The following is a 17921-nucleotide window of genomic DNA, read 5'->3' on the forward strand; positions in this document are numbered from 1 at the left end:
ACCTTGTGGACTGATGAGTCAAAAGTTGAACTTTTTGAAAGGCAAATGTCCCGTTACATCTGGCGTAAAAGGAACACAGCATTTCAGAAAAAGAACATCATACCAACAGTAAAATATGGTGGTGGTAGTGTGATGGTCTGGGGTTGTTTTGCTGCTTCAGGACCTGGAAGGCTTGCTGTGATAGATGGAACCATGAATTCTACTGTCTACCAAAAAATCCTGAAGGAGAATGTCCGGCCATCTGTTCGTCAACTCAAGCTGAAGCGATCTTGGGTGCTGCAACAGGACAATGACCCAAAACACACCAGCAAATCCACCTCTGAATGGCTGAAGAAAAACAAAATGAAGACTTTTGAGTGGCCTAGTCAAAGTCCTGACCTGAATCCAATTGAGATGCTATGGTATGACCTTAAAAAGGCGGTTCATGCTAGAAAACCCTCAAATAAAGCTGAATTACAACAATTTTGCAAAAGATGAGTGGGCCAAAATTCCTCCAGAGCGCTGTAAAAGACTCATTGCAAGTTATCGCAAACGCTTGATTGCAGTTATTGCTGCTAAGGGTGGCCCAACCAGTTATTAGGTTCAGGGGGCAATTACTTTTTCACACAGGGCCATGTAGGTTTGGATTTTTTTTTCTCCCTAAATAATAAAAACCACCATTTACAAACTGCATTTTGTGTTTACTTGTGTTATATTTGACTAATGGTTAAATGTGTTTGATGATCAGAAACATTTTGTGTGACAAACATGCAAAAGAATAAGAAATCAGGAAGGGGGCAAATAGTTTTTCACACCACTGTATTACATAAACTTGTAACTAATTCATCACACAAAGGCAATCTTTTAAAAGCAATCATTTGGAGTCAGATTAATTGTCCTGTTTCATTGATGGCTAATAGACGGGAGGCTGGAGAGAAGGAGGTTAAGTAGAAAAGAAAAAAACATACAGTTAGTACAAACAGGTAAAACATCTACAAGGATAAAAACTAAAATTTGATATGCACAAACAGAACTCATCAATTTCTATCAAGCAAATAAAATTGAGAAGAAAATCTTGTTTAAATTCTAGGAGATTTCTGAGGTTTGCGATGCAGCAGAGGGAGGACAACATGGAAGCTCCCTTTCAATTCTGGCAAGTTCTTTTTCATATATGACATTCCTGAAACTACTTAAAAGATAATATAAAGGGAAGAATTATTCAGTAACTTGAAGAAAGTCCAAATGAATTCTTTTGCTATCCACAGCTTTCATGAAGGTGCTTTAATTACCAATTAATTTATTATTAAGCATGTAGTGATTCTTTGAATAATGAAAGCAATAATTATTCATTTTCTAGTTTTCTGCAGACCTTTTAAAAATTGTGATCACTAAAAATAAAATGAAAAGAATAAACAAACACCTTTATGTGTTGTTCAATATATAAAACTCAAGTCCAGATATTATAAACAGTTTTAACAACGACAGAAATATTTAAAACACTGTGCAGTTACTGAATTCATACTGCCATTTATTCTGTATGAAATCTGTTGATAGGTTTAATTTTATTACTGTAACAGTGCTTGAAAATTATCTGACTTACATTTTAATACAATAGCAACACCTTTAACAAACGGCATTGATAAATATAAAAAGAAGCAGACTGTACCAGCCACAAAGTAGCTGCTGACTTCTCACTTGACAGAGTGTTAGTGGCCAATGAAGATTCTATTAAATACAAATTCAGATTCCATCATAGAACATCTTTGTCATAGCATGTGCCACCTTCAGGACTTTTTTTTCTTTGGCATCAGGGCCCATTTTTACTTGAGCTAACTTAATCCAATATTGCTCTGTCCTGTTCAGATAATCAGAATATTGTTCTCCACTTTCCACTGGAGGGTGGTCCTCATCTTAAAAAAAAAAGAAAAAGAAAAAGTTTTTACTTAATTTTATCAAGATATGACAAATACCAACCACCTATTTTCAAAATGGAAGGTGTCCAGTCTCAATAATAGTGCACTGCCAATAGAGAAGACAATTAAATCTGTTGCTGTGAAGTATAAACTTTCATAGCTAATGCTACTGTTTTGGATTATGAAAAGAGGGAGTTGCCTTTGGCATTCTCAACCCCAAGGATTCTCAAAGTTTCTGAAGTCAAGGCCTCCTACAATATATTGTACCATTTGGTCAGGGCCCCTAAATAATATTAAGCCAATGTTGAGAAGCAGAGCGTGATCTTAGATTTTGGTTGTCGTTAACAGTAGACACTCTGCATGATTTGGTATAATAGTAAACCTATTACTCAAACTCAGCCACAGGGGATGCACAAACCAGTGTGTTTCTTCATGCCAGTCCCAAGCCCGGATAAATGGGGAGGGCTATGTCAGGAAGGGCATCTGGTGTAAAATTTTGCCAAATCAATATGTGGACAACAACACAAATTTCCGTACCGAATCGGTCGAGCCCCGGGTTAATAACGACCGCCACCAGTACTGTTAGTCAATAGGGTGCTGGCAGAAATTGGGCTACTGTTGGCCGAAGAAGAAGAAGAGGGGGGAGACATGTCCGGAGGCAGGAGGAGTGGAGGAAGGTAAAGAGAGTGGAACTCAGGGTAGGAACTTTGAATGTTGGCAGTATGACTGGTAAGGGGAGAGAGTTAGCCGATATGATGGAGAGAAGGAAAGTTGATATATTGTGCGTGCAAGAGACTAAATGGAAGGGGAGTAAGGCCAGGTGGATCAGCGGTGGATTCAAATTGTTCTATCATGGTGTGGATAGGAGGAGAAATGGAGTAGGGGTTATTCTGAAGAAACAGTATGTCAAGAGTGTTCTGGATGTAAAAAAAAGTGTTAGACAGAGTAATGATTATGAAGCTGGAAATTGGAAGTGTGATGATGAGTGTTGTTAGTGCATGTGCCCCACAAGTTGGGTGTGCAATGGATGAGAAGATTTCTGGAGTGAGTTGGATGAAGTGATGAACAGTGTACCCAAGGGACAGAAAGTGGTAATTGGAGCGGATTTCAATGGACATGTTGGTGAAGGGAACAGAGGAGACAAGGAGGTGATGGGTAGGTATGGTGTCAAGGAGAGGAATGAAGAAGGTCAGAGGATAGTTGATTTTGCCAAAAGGATGGACATGGCTGTGGTGAATACATATTTTAAGAAGAGGGAGGAACATAGAATGATGTACAAGAGTGGAGGAAGATGCACATAGGTAGATTACATCCTATGCAGAAGAGTCAATCTGAAGGAGATTGAAGACTGCAAAGCAGTGGCAGGGGTAGGTGTAGTTAAGCAGCATAGGATGGTGGTCTGTAGGATGACGATGGAGATTAAGAACAGGAAGAGAGTGAGGGCAGAGCCAAGGATCAAATGGTGGAAGTTGAAAAAGGAAGACTGCAAGGTTGAGTTTAGGGAGACGGTGAGACAGGGACTGGGTGGTAGTGAAAAATTACCAGACAGTTGGGAAACTGCAGCAGATGTAGTAAGGGTGACAGCAAGAAGGGTGCTTGGCGTGACATCTGGACAGAGGAAGGAGGAAAAGGAAACCTGGTGGTGGAATGGGGAAGTACAGGAGATTACACAGAGGAAGAGAATGGCAAAGAAGAAGTGGGATAGTCAGAGAGATGCAGAAAGTAGACAAAGAGTACAAGGAGATAAGGTGCAAGGTGAAGAGAGAGGTGCCGAAGGCTAAAGAAAAAGCGTATGATGAGTTGTATGAGAGGTTGGACACTAAAGAGGGAGAAAAGGACCTGTACCGATTGGCCAGACAGAGGGGCCGAACTGGGAAAGATGTGCAGCAGGTTAGGGAAATAAAGGATAAAGATGGAAACGTACTCACAAGCGAGGAGAGTGTGTTGAGCAGATGGAAAGAGTACTTTGAGAGGCTTATGAATGAAGAGAACGAGAGAGAGAGAGAAGAAGGTTGGATGATGTGGAGATAGTGAATCAGGAAGTGCAACGGATTAGCAAGGAAGAAGTAAGGACAGCTATGAAGAGGATGAAGAATGGAAAAGCCGTTCGTCCAGATGACATACCTATGGAAGCATGGAGGTGTTTAGGAGAGATGGCAGTGGAGTTTTTAACCAGATTGTTTAATGGAATCTTGGAAAGTGAGAGGATGCCTGAGGAGTGGAGAAGAAGTGTACTGGTGCCGATATTTAAGAATAAGGGGGACGTGCAGGACTGCAGTAACTAAAGAGAGATACAATTAATGATCCCAAGCATGAAGTTATGGGAAAGAGTAGTGGAAGATCGGTTAAGAAGGGAGGTGATGATTACTGAGCAGCAGTATGGTTTCATGCCAAGAAAGAGCACCACAGATGCGATGTTTGCTCTGAGGGCATTGATGGGGAAGTATAGAGAAGGCCATAAGGAGTTGCATTGCATCTTTATAGACCTGGAGAAAGTATATGACAGGGTGCTTTGAGAGGAGTTGTGGTATTATATGAGGAAGTCGGGAGTGGCAAATGTTCCCACCGTTAATGAAGTGGCAATTGTGTTTCAAAGTAAAGACGGTAAGCCTCCATTTGACCACGATATTGTCATGCATTTACGTCCTGATGGAACCAACCAACCTAAATTCCAACGCGTAGACATTTGTTTTCCTAAACTTGATAATTTGAAATACCCCATTTTGTTTCCACCTGGCCAGGAAGGATGGAGTGCTAGCAATATAACAATTAAATTTAAATTTAAATTTTAATAAATTGGTTAAATTAGTACAAATATATTTATTTAATTAAATGAAAACTTTCCCAGGATGCTCCCACCCTCCATGATTTTTCATCCCTCCAAAGATCGGAGGGAACTGAAAGTGATTGCCATTCTTGGATTTGCAATTCTTTAGAGAATCTGGAGTTTACTGGTTCTGAATAAGCTGAAGATTTCTAGTATAACAAACAGGAAAACTGTAGGAAAGTACATTATAATAATCAAGTCTAGAATAAAACAAATGCATATATGAATGTTTTAGCATCATGCAATGATGGAATAGATTGGATTGTAATATTACTAAGATGAAAAAATGCTGTCTAGTTAATAGGTGTAATATGAGACTGGAATGTGAGAAGAGTATCAAAAAAAAAATCACTAAGATTTTTGACAGTCGAACTTTCAGAAATACTGCAACTATCAATATTTACACTCAAGTTCTCAGACATGTGTCCATAATTGGCTGGTCTAGCAACTAATAACCTACCCACTTCTAATTTAAGGAATTGGGGAAGGTCATTTGGCTTTACAGGTATATATAGCTGCGTATCATCCACATAACAATGAAAATAAACACCGTATTTACAAATGATGTCACCAAGGAGAAGCATATAGATAAAAATAAGGATATAGCCAAGGAATGATACCTGGGGTACACCAAACTATACTTCAGAAAAATTTAGAGACTGTATTGGTACAACTTACACATTGAGTTCTATTTGATAAATAAGAGTGAACCCATGTAAGTACCCCCCACCAAATGCAAATATGCTTCACCAACTGCTTTAGAAATATGCTGTGATCTATGGTGTCAAAAGCTGCACTCAAATCAAGAAGCAACACTGGTATTAAATCAGAATCAACAATGATCAACAGATCATTAATTACTCTGGTCAATGCAGTTTCTGTGAAATGACTAGGGCGAAAGTCAGATTGAAATTTGTCAAAAAGATTATTGTCAGATATACAGGGAGTTATTTTTTAAAATAATTTTTAGAATATGTAGATTCAAGTTAGGACTTTTAAGCAAAGGTTTAATAACAGCAGTTTTAAACGTTAAGGGCACAGAGCTAATGGAAAGCAACTTATTGATAATATTGAGAGTCAGACTAATTAAAACAGGAGATAGTCCCTTAGAAAGACTAGACGGTATAGGATCTAATATGCAGGTTGTAAGTTTTGAAGCAGTTATTAGACTGAGCAAAGACTCTGTGGAAACTTTCAAATCGTGAAAAGTTGTAAGGTCTGTACCACAGTGCCTGTAACCCATGAAAGTACTAGAGAGATTAGAGCCATCATTCTGAGTGGCATGTAGTCCATTAATTTTTTTTTTTCTCTTATCAAGCCACTCTCATATATAAAAAAAATCTCAGAAATTCATCACGACTGAATGAAGAGCTATTGGCAGGAGCATTCTGTGCGAGTTTGATAACTATATCAAACAAAAGCCGTGGATTATTTCTATTAGTGTTAGTCTAATTATAGAAATATGCTGTCCTAGCAGCTGAAAGTACTACAGGGTCATCTAAAGTTCAATAGTCTTCATAACATGCAAGGAGGGCATGGAGGATGCAAAACTAATCTTCTTCAAGCTGATTTACACTAAGGTTTTTGATGTTAGGCTGACAGGTTTTGCAAAATTTGATTCGTGTATTACATTATAATGTTTATTTGATCTAGTATTGATTATAAAAGGGATGATAGGAAGTCTTTCTAGATTGTTTTAAGTACATTTTACTTAAATACAGATGGTTTGTACTAGTTCTGTATGTTCCTGTAGGAAATAAACATTAATGCATGTTACTCCTCGATGGGCATCACAATAATTATTTTTGCAGTCAGTATTTACTTCAATTGCCATTATTATATTCTTTTTTTTCTTCTTGTAATACTTTGTGCTAATAAGTCTATGCAATTGATTACTTCTTTGTGCATAACTAAATATAAATATACCGTATATACCAAGATAGCATAAAGAAGGATGGATAACTTAGTCCTTATAAATATTTGTGCAATCCTAAATGATCTATTACAATAAATACTTAAGAAAATAAATAAAATCAACAAATAAACTGAGGGTTACAAATTAATTTAAATTGATAAAATGTTTTGATGTTCACTGAAAGTACATAGAAAATAAAACTGCTGATACAGCAAAACTGGATCTAAGCATATTAATTTCCATTAATAATAAGAATTTCTTTCCGATTAAGACTATGATTCCAATAAATACCTGCAGATACTGCTTGTTTTGAAAGGACTGAGCTTGACTATCTTTCATGAAACTGAAAGTTCTGCAATTGTAAAGACTTCACTGCCCTCAATCTAACTAACAACTGCAGTTTTACTATTGAGTATCTAAACATAAATTTAGTTAATTAATCAGTGCAATGCCTTTTCATTATAATTAGAAAATAACACAACAATCATATGAACATGCTAGAATTTATATTAGCAAGTCAGTAAATACTATGTTAAAACATTCCATACAATTTTAAGTCACAATTGTCTACATTTTGTGTTTAGAATCCTATAATTCCAAATGTAAAATAAAGCAAACTGATGAACTCCCTGTATTTTGCCTTGGTAACATGTTTCCTGAAAATATGGTTTATGTGTTTTGCAGCCAGAGCCAACTACATATTCCTTCCATACATACAATAAATATAGTTGTCAGTACTGTTTATTAATTACTGTTTAAGTCCCAGGTTGCATATCCGCTGAGAAGACAGAGGAGAAACAAGTAAGCCTACCTACTGAGATCTCTGTACAAATAAAAATTACTTTGATTTTTTTTTGCAAAACCTGCATTTTTGTCCTCCCTTTATGCAACAGACAGTTCTAGGAGGAATAGGAATAAGGTAATGTCTCTGTTTTTCACTGAAGGCCAGTTCAACAGTAGGTACGCATAGTTTTAGAGATTCACATTCAACTGAAAGAATTCTTTGAACTGTGAATATAAACTAGAGACCAAATGAAAAAAATATCATACTGTACATTAAATCTTCAACTTTCAAGGTGGGGGGGGGGGGGGGGGGGGGATGGTTGTAGAGGTTCCTAGTAGTGCTGGGCGGTATACCGGTTCACACCAAAAACCGTTTTTATTTTTTTTATGATAAGGATTTTTCTTATACCACAACACCGGTTTAAATTGCCTAAACGACATTCGGTATGTGGTGCAGCGGGAAACTGTTCAAGTGGGGACCTTTTTCACTTCTACACTGCTAAACTCAGATTTGTTGCACAGGGGCTCTTTTTCACTGCTACTCCACTAAATTGGCAGTGGTAGTGTAGGTATTGCGCGGTGAAAATGGGCAGAGAACATTCCGAAACTGAAGCTGACAATAAAGTTGAACATAACGACACAAAAGAACTTTTGCCGAAAAAAAGGAATCGTGTCCGTTTCCTGGAGATACTTTGGTTTTAAAAGGTCGGATGTGGACCATTATGTTCAAATGTGTAAATACTGTTTCTATACTACTGGATAATACAGCAAGCCAAATTGTACTTCTTTTATTTGTTTTCAATACAGTTTAATTTACCTGGGTACTGTATAATAGTGTGACGACATGTTGACTTTATTCTCGAAATTTGTCATTAAAGTAGAACATCGTAAACTAAACCATCATAAAATGAATATTTAATTTACTAGATTTTCTCAAACCCCGTCATAAGTTATATAGCACATTAAATGCTTTGTGTTAAGTGTTCCCCGAGCTTCTTAAACTGACTTCCTCTTGCACTAAGAGGAGGCACCGGCAGCGATCGCCACACAGAATACATTCACTTCATGATATTCCTGCTCTCTGAACATTTAGAATGCTAAGATAAATACTTGATATAATTTTCATGGTGAAATGCATTAAAGCATGCATTAATCATGTGGGGGCACGGCGGCGTGGAGGTTGCACTGCTGCCTCACAGCAAAGGTGTCTCGGACCCTGCCTTGCATTTGCATGTTTTTCTGGTGGGTTTACTTGGTGTGCTTCAGTTTCCTTTCAAAGTCATGTAGGATGTGGGGTTTTGTTATGCTATATTGACCCTGCTAGTGTATGTTTTGCTCGTATTCACCCTGCGATGTACTGGCGACTCGTTAAGGAATGGGCGCAACCCTGAATGGATGGCATAATTAAACATGTATAACGAAGATATTTTTAAAGATCTGAACACTCCGTGGGCTAAGTTTATAACTAGTTTTAATTTCACAAAGACGTTTATCGTGTGGTGATTGGTTATGTGGAGAAAGAAAAAGGAAGGATAGGAACTGGGTATATTGGTACGTCAGATAGAGACAGCACGCGTGCAATGAAGAAAGCCCGCTCAGAAGAACATGCATTGAATTGAATTAAACCTGTGCGATACCCATTCATACATCCAGTTTTTTGAAGCCTTGTCACACCTGCCATAAAGTTCTCTACACTGAACATACACCTGGGGACCCCATAATGCGAGGGAGCAGCACTACCGCCACACTACCGTGCATGTTTAATACCTGCTTTAATGCATTTCATCATGAAAATGATATCAAGTATTTATCTTAGCATTGTAAATTTTCAGAAAGCAAGAATATAATGAAGTGAATGGATTCTGTGCGGTGATCGCTGTCTCATCTTAGTGCGGAGGAAGTCAGTTTAAGAAGCGTAGTGATTAACAACTGGGTTGGGGAACACTTAACACAAAGCATTTAATGTGCTGCATTAACTTATGACGGGGTTTGACAAAATCTAGTAAATTAAACATTGATTTTAGGAAGAAGTTTAGTTTACGACATTCTACTTTAATTATGAAGTAAACTATGAGAATAAAGTGGAAATGTCGACTTTATTCTCGACATATAGTTTGTTTTTTTCTTCCCTGTGTCCGTATTTTTTTCTTCACCATGGCCCTAATATGATTCCTTAGGGCTATACCACAAATAGCATTATAAATGCAAGTTGCAGTTTTATTATTTATGCATATAGCTTAGCTTGAAGCAAGGTCCATATTAATGCAGTTTGCCTAAATGATGGTTTAGTTGGTAAAGATGTCATCACCAAGTTGCACTTGTTTTATTTTATTTTAATTTGGTGAATACTGTGTAATGCACCTGGGCTTGAAGCCTTGAAGTAATAGTGCAACTATCAGTAATAATACTATTATTTATTTTATTGGGCGGCACGGTGGCGCAGTGGGTAGCGCTGCTGCCTCGCAGTTGAGAGATCTGGGGACCTGGGTTCGATTCCCGGGTCCTCCCTGCGTGGAGTTTGCATGTTCTCCCCGTGTCTGCGTGGGTTTCCTCCGGGCACTCCGGTTTCCTCCCACATTCCAAAGACATGCGGGTTAGGTGGATTGGCGATTCTAAATTGGCCCTAGTGTGTGCTTGGTGTGTGGGTGTGTTTGTGTGTGTCCTGCGGTGGGTTGGCACCCTGCCCAGGATTGGTTCCCTGCCTTGTGCCCTGTGTTGGCTGGGATTGGCTCCAGCAGGCCCCCGTGACCCTGTGTTCGGATTCAGCGGGTTGGAAAATGGATGGATGGATGGATTTATTTTATTGATATTATTTTTTAGTTTAAATATTATGCAGTTTAATGATGGTGAAGTTGTTTAAAAAGTCACTTTAACGTGTCAGTGGACAGAGATTGTTAACATTAACAGAAAGTGTATTGGTTTACAAAAAATATTTACTATTTATTCCTTTTCTAAGACATGTTCAGTGCAATACAACTTTTGACAAGCACTTCTGGATATTTTACTAAGTCTAAATGCCTCTTTGGATGGTTGAAAATATGTTGTCAAAATTATAGTTTTAAGTTTTTGCAAAATTTGTTCAATTAAAAGGTTCTATATTTTGACTGCATCTGTCATGCAACGTGATTCCTTCTCTTCATTAGTGCCACCCCCTTGAAAACTATCACTTTATGGGGCCATGCAAACCTGTATTAATACTTGTGTGCACATTAAAATGTTTTTTTTTGTACAATGTACAGTGCTCTTTACAGTGGAATAGGTTATTCTTAGCCAGTAATTGCAGTGGAAAATGTGGTTAACATTCACTCATGCATGGGGAAAAAAATACCATTGAATACCGTGAAACCGGGATAATTTAGAAAAATACCGTGATATAGAAGTTTGGTCATACCGCCCACCCCTAGTTCCTAGAAAACAACACAAAAGTAGAAGACACCTATGTTTATACACTGAAATTGGGGGTTAGGTTTCAGCAACCACCAAAAACTGATCACTCAATTGAGATTGCTCAAATTACACTTTTCTTCATGGAATTCTTTATAACAAAACATTATATATGTCATAATGTGCACTTTTCATGACACAGTAACCTATGAAATGACCCATTAATGCAGTACACAGAAGACAATTAGTAACATGCAAAAACAATTTTTCTTGCTGGTCATTCCCTAGAATTCTGTGATCTTTGTGCTATAAAAAAATTACCTTTGACACCCGTTCCTTCACTACTGTCGGATGGAGCTAGAGATCATGAAGAATGCACCTTCTTGAAATAATCCATCAGTAATGTCTACTTTGTGTGCTGCCTGAGATCTCTAAAGGTCTCAACGTATGGGAGCGTAGCTCCTTGAAACACTACCATATAGGCAAAAATGTCAAAGTAAACCTCAAAATCTGTGACGTTTCACGATTGGGGCTTGCACAGAAATCTATACTTAGAGCATGCCCAAATTTACCTACAAGTCCAGTGCAAGGTCTAAATTCCATTATTTAAAAAAAAAAAAGTTATTACGGCTGTCCACACTTGCATATATTTTTTTTTCTCTACTGGGCACAGCTGTGAAGCACGTGAATGTACGAGGTTGCCAATATGAAAGTAAAAAAAAAAAGATTTCAGATAAAATCAAGTGAATGCTGGAAGTCATGAAAGTTAAACATGCAAATGATGAGGATTGACTGTAACATAAATCAATGAAATGTTACTAAAAATGTACCTTTTATAGCTTTCTAAAATAATAAAATAGCTAATATAGAGAGTTTGATTATCTTAATTGAAAGATTGGCTTTAAATTTGAGAAAATCCATTACAGTCTTAGTCTTAGGCTTCCTACATAAAAAGTAAGTCATCAAGATACCTTAACATAAATCGAATTACCTTGACAAACACCTTTGAAGTAATAAGTGTGCCACATGTCAACAAAATTGGACCACTAAGGGACGAGTTGTTTCATGCAAACAGACAGACAGGCAAACACAAAGGGCTATTATAATATGTGCTTCTCACACTATATGCAAACACACCTAAAAAATGAGCAGGAGCTTATGGAACGGATTAAGTGTACTAAGGAAAATGCAGCTTTCAACAATAATTTAACAGCAAAAATATGGTACTGTAAAACTGCTGAGTTTTATTCTAACCAATTTATAGACACAGACACCAAAAATTGCTGAAAAGCTTATACAGAGAAGCCATTCCCCTTTCTAAAGAGGATATGTTTTTATAAACTGTCCACTGGATTGAGCAAAGAAATCTTACCTTAACCCACTAAAGAATGTTTATTTTCTAATTGCCAGAAAAAGTATATATATATAAAAAAAAAATAAGGCAAAGAGAATACCAAAGAAGCTCCTTCCACTGGAAAACATAATCTCTTACCATCATCATTGCTATCTTCATCTGAATCTTCTTCATCTTCTTCTTCATTACCTCCTGTTGCTCCTTCAAGGTTGCTATCTTCTTCTGACTCAGATTCTTCTAGCCATTCTTGGGTCTCTAAAAAAAATCATCAAAATTATTTACAGTTATCAGAAGATAATCAAAAAAGTCTGACAATCAAACAGCAAAACATGAAAAAATTGTTAGTCTTATTTGACTTAAACAGGCAAATTCAAGCAAATATAGAGAGAGAACCATTTAGAACAACTAACTTACCTCAACTAATTTGGCTACCAAAGGTCATATAAAGGCACTGAATGAAAATTACATTACATCCTTTCAGCAAAAATGTATATGCCTAATTATAATTATAATTTTAATAGCAAAATAAAGAGGTATCTTCATTCACATTTTACATGACAAATTCAAAATTTGAAATTAACTCACTGATTCTGATTTTGGTAAACTTAGAAGTGAAACTCATACCAGCTTTCTTTTTATTGAAAGCCTACAACCTGCAGATTAATTCCTTTCAGTTTAATAACTGTAAAAATCTTTTAGGAAACAAAAGAAAAACACAATAAATTAGAAAAATAAAATATTACACATCATAATATAATTACTGGCCACTTACTTGGGTCCATTTCAACAAGTAATTTCCACTCATCCATTTTGTTTAAGTCAATAGCATAAAAGTCATTTAGGGTAAACTGACGATCCCCCACTTCAAACATGCCCCCATATACATAAAGGATGCCATGCTTAACAGTAGTCATAGCATTTGAACGGGAACATGGCTCCAACACATTTTTTTCAGAAGTACAGTCCTCTTCATCTTCTTCACTTTCTGAATCTGATTGTTCTTCCTGACAAGTGGATATTGGCATTAATTGTTTGATAGTCATAATCGTCCCATCTTCTGCCACTATTTCTTTCACAATTTCTTCTGGTTTTGGAGACTCGTCCTCATCTCCACCCAAAAATCCAATAGCTGTGTCAGTCTCCTGCTTCTTTCCCCTTCTGCGTTTTTTTTTGTGTGATTTTGGCCCCTTTAAAATGAAATAAAACAACTAATGTAAGGCACAGACATTTCAAATATTAAAAATGTATTGTTATGATGTGAAAAAAAACTTGAGGTATTTAATATCACTGTTTATGTCAGATTTTTTCCTATGAAGAATACTGAACATAAACCAGAATTGTTTTTTGCGCAAGTTTCAAGTTTTATCTATTATCATACCATCTATACACAATATTGCAGCACAGTGGCACAAAAAAAAAAAAAAAAACATTCCCCAGGACCACAGTTCAACATGTACATAAACACAGGATAAGTGCAAGACAAGTAAAGAAGAATACTATACTATATATACACTATACTATATATATTTACATAAAAGGTAAATAATAGGCAACTAGATAGCCAATGATTTGGCTAGATAGATGGTAATAAATATTGTAAATATGTAAATAAATAAATAACAATTAATAATAAAAACAGTAGTAACAAGTGTGACAAAGGTACTGCAGATAAAGAAGCTACTATAAATTTGCTACTTGAAGTAGATCTGAGGGGAGTGGGGCAGCACAGAGCTCAGAGTCCAGGCAGCCACAGGGTAGAAGCTTTGCAGCACCTAGCAGAACTGATTCAGATGCTACAGTAACTTCTGCCAGAAGGAAGTGGGACAAAGAGACTGCCATAGGTGTAGGAGCAGTCCTCCACAATGATGTACACTTTGCAGATGCAACATTTCACAAAGACGTCTTTAAAGGAGAAAAGAGAGGTACCACTGATCGTTTCTGCTGTAGGCACCATTTGTTGTAGGATCTTATCTTCAGAGACACTGTAGTTCCCAAAACAGACAGTGATGTAGCTTGTCAGAACGCTCTTGATGGTGCCCCTGTAGAATATGGTGAGAATGGAGAGATTTACACTTGCCTTCTTTAGCCACCAAACTCAGTGGAGAGGCTGCTGCGCCCTCTTGTCCATAGAGGTGGTGTTAATTGATCAAATAAGGTCAGATGCCAGGTGCATACCAAGGACCTTGGTGCTCTTGACCAAGTCCTCAATATGCAATGGGGCATGGGAAACATGGGCCTTCCTGAAGACAACAATCATCTCTTTCATCTTTTCTATGTTAAGAGACAGATTATTGTACTTGCAACAGTCCGCCAATTGTTGTATCTTCTTTTTGTAAGCTGACTCATCCCCCACTGCTGATGAGACCTACTACCATTGTGTCATCTGCAAACATAACAATTGTGTTACAGCTATATACCGCTGTAGAGTCATGAGTGAACAGAGTGGGCTGAGTACACAGCTCTGGGGACTGCCAATTCTCAGAGTGATGATGCTGGAGATTCTGGCATCGACTTTCTGGGGTCTCTCTGTCAGGAAATCCAGGATCCAGTTGCACAGAGAAGTGTTGTAGACTAACAGACTCAACTTCCCAATGACATTTTGAGGGATGATGGTACTGAAAGTTGAACTGAAGTCAATGGATATCATTCTTGCATTAGAGTCTTGATGGATTACGAAAGGACAACACTTAATCATTACACAATTCAGTAATTGACTGCAGTAAATTGACTCTACTGCAATATTTCTATAATATGCATTGTTCACATAAACCGCATACACGCACCTTACAAGCTGCTGTAGCAACTCTGTCTGCACAGAAAGAGTTCAGTCCATCCAATTGAATAAGCATCTCAAGCATGTTATTCTGCAGCCATGTTACAGTATAAAGTTTGAGTAGCCCCTCATCTCTTGCTGGGTTATCAACTGAAAGTTTGAGACTCATCCAACTTATTGTCCAGTGAGTGAACATTTGAAAGTAGGATGGAAGACAGTGCCGGTCTGATTGGATTTTTTTCTGTCCTGACATGGACACCAGCTTGTTTACCTCACTTCTGGTTTTTACTGACATTGCTTATGGCAGCAATGGATCTTTCTTTCAATAGTTGATTTGTGTGAATGTAATGTCTGCTCAACTACTATCTTAATGCTGGGGTAATGTTTACTGACTAATTTAGAGTGGATGCCAGTTACTGCATGTCCAATAAATAGGCACACAAAAATTAAGGTGCAAAAAATAAAATAGTTAACAAAGCAGAACATCAAATAAATTAATAAAATAACTTTTTTAAATCAAGTTAAACTAAAGATCCATTCACTGAATAATCCAACATTGCTGTCAGCAGCTTTTTTTCTCATATACATACTACACAAAATGAAAGTAACTGTCACTTGAGAAGCATATCCATACATTTTTTTAAATCAAATTAAATGATGGAAATTTATTGTTATGCAAAAAGTTTACTTACCATGTAAACATTAAATCATTATTGTGAAATGTAAGTAAATATCAAAAATAAGCAGGCAAGTCTGAATAGGGGCCAAATGGCCTGAGAAATCAAGATAAATTTGCTTTGGCCGTGCCAATGTTCTGAAAATGTAACAGTTCCAGATTTTTTTTTAAAGTAGAGGTAAGTACTGAGAAAGTTGGTACTGCACTCATGCATGACTAAAGTAGACCAATTTCTCCAGAAAACACAATAATACATGATAAAAACTAAGAAAAAACTATATATAAAAATGTCTCACTGTGGTAATGACACTGCATTAACACAAGTTGAAAAGAAAAATGGCAGAGTTCATGACTAGAAAAGCTTTTATATTAACACAAGTGAATTTCAGGGAACAAGTGCAGGAATCATATTTGCATTATTGCCACTTTTTAGTTCAAAAACAAATTTGCTCATGCTTTGAAAGAAAAATAGCATTACCAATTAAATGAGGTATAATCATTTAACTTGAATCATCATGCATTTGTAAGAGGAGATGAAAAGATAATGAGAAGAATCACTTTAAATACTGTCCAACATAGTCCTGATAAATGAAAAGAGGCTTTGCATTCATTCTGATTCTAATGAGCAAATCCACAGATGGGCATCAGTTCAAGCATCTATCCATTTTGTAACTGGTGTATACATTTTGGGGTTGCACTGGGGTGCAAACTGCACACATCCACAGTTACACATATAGGACTGTTGAATGTGGGAGGACCACCAGTGTAAACAACAGATGTAGCAAGAAACAACTAGGCAAGACTCAATCAAAATGGCTATCTGTCTTGTCTATATTGGTGATGAAATGAGTTTCTCCACTTGTTAAATACAAAAACAATATTAAGCATTTCAATGCTTCAAAGGCCAAGGCCCATCTCCCTATTAATATGATGTATACTCTGTTAACAGAGACATGTGATCATCTTAAACACACAGTTTGCAAGACAATCTAAACGACAAACTTCATTACGAATCTGCAAACACTAAATATGTGTGATTTGTTTGTTTCTGGAAGGCAAACTAATGTTCATTAGTATAGCCTACAAGTAAAAGCACACATACCATATATTTGAATGGGACACTAAAAAATGTTTTGCTGGCTCAAACTTAAAAACGTTTTCAGTAAAGGCAATGATAGCCCAAGTAATACGTCATTTTTAAGCAATAACAAAATCTGATCATGTATGCAAGAACCTTGAAAACAGAACAACAAAGGCTGTGTAACAGGGGCTCTGAAATAAAGGATTAATGTAAAACTAACAAGTTTAAATTCATACAGGAAGCTTTAAAGGTAGGACAAATGTGAAAAGAAAAAAAAAAAACGAGACACAAAGTTGGAAAATTGAAGTACCATGACTTTCTGACAGTTGAAATTTGAATTAATTTGACTAATCCATTAAATATTTCTCTTTGGCAATATTTTTTGACTAGTCAATGATGCAAATATAAATCTTACAACAGTAAATATTACAAACCTAACCAATTGGTTCACCGACAAAACCAGATTTTAATAGCATGTTGTTAAAAAAACAGCTTAAAGAATTGGTTTAAATGGAAATATCTGAAATTATCTTGGAATTTACTAATTCAATACTACTTATATACAGTAATAATGTTTGAATTTTAATGTTAAACATGTATTTTAAGCAGTAGTTTTCAGTTATGTGATAGAAAATGTCACAGAAAAAAAATCAAGAATGTGCACATGCTAATATAAATGAGGTAGTAAATGACATATCATTGTTTTTGAAATGTATGCTGTGTCACACATGTGCGATTAGGGGGCAACCAAAGGACCCGATGCGCCACCTGAACCCGCAAGACGGAGGAGAAAATCAGTGTACTAACCCATCTCTCTGTTCTCTCACAGGAAGGAGAAGCCACAAAAGAGTTCGACACCACAGTTGCTCGCCCAGACGGATGCGCCACTTCCGCATTCCTCAGTCACGTCTCGTCCCTTCCCGATGACATCACAACCTTCCCAGGATGCCCTGCTGTACCCAACATCCTTTTTGCCATCCCCAACTCCATAAATATGCCATCTTTCCACCTAAAGACTGTTTTGTTTCTATGTTTTTACAGTTGCCTGTAACAAACATGCCTGACCAATTCCTGAATCTACAGTATATGGGGACAGTTCCCCAACTGTGTTATTGCGTGCTTCTTTTACAGCTGAAATCACAGAAGATTACAAACCCTCCATTTGTTGTTACACTGTGGGGATCCCCATTCCTGCCACATATTAAAATGTAAGTGCTGCATTGAATTTTGATATTT

At 36.9% G+C, this 17921-nt stretch overlaps 1 protein-coding gene across 1 annotated transcript in view; it reads right to left on the reverse strand.

Annotated features, from left to right (window-relative positions):
- Window positions 1-1486: 1486 nt before the first annotated feature.
- klhdc4 (kelch domain containing 4) overlaps window positions 1487-17921 on the reverse strand; it is a 121817-nt gene continuing 105382 nt past the window's right edge. The window contains exons 10-12 of the mRNA XM_051931460.1: window positions 12928-13342; window positions 12294-12410; window positions 1487-1889 (exon numbers count right to left, since the gene is read on the reverse strand). Of these exons, the coding sequence (XP_051787420.1) occupies window positions 1720-1889; window positions 12294-12410; window positions 12928-13342 (702 nt within the window). The 3' untranslated portion in view covers window positions 1487-1719. The remainder of the gene's footprint in view (window positions 1890-12293; window positions 12411-12927; window positions 13343-17921) is intronic.

Source organism: Erpetoichthys calabaricus, chromosome 9, assembly GCF_900747795.2.
Source record: "Erpetoichthys calabaricus chromosome 9, fErpCal1.3, whole genome shotgun sequence".
NCBI classification, from domain to species: domain Eukaryota; kingdom Metazoa; phylum Chordata; class Cladistia; order Polypteriformes; family Polypteridae; genus Erpetoichthys; species Erpetoichthys calabaricus.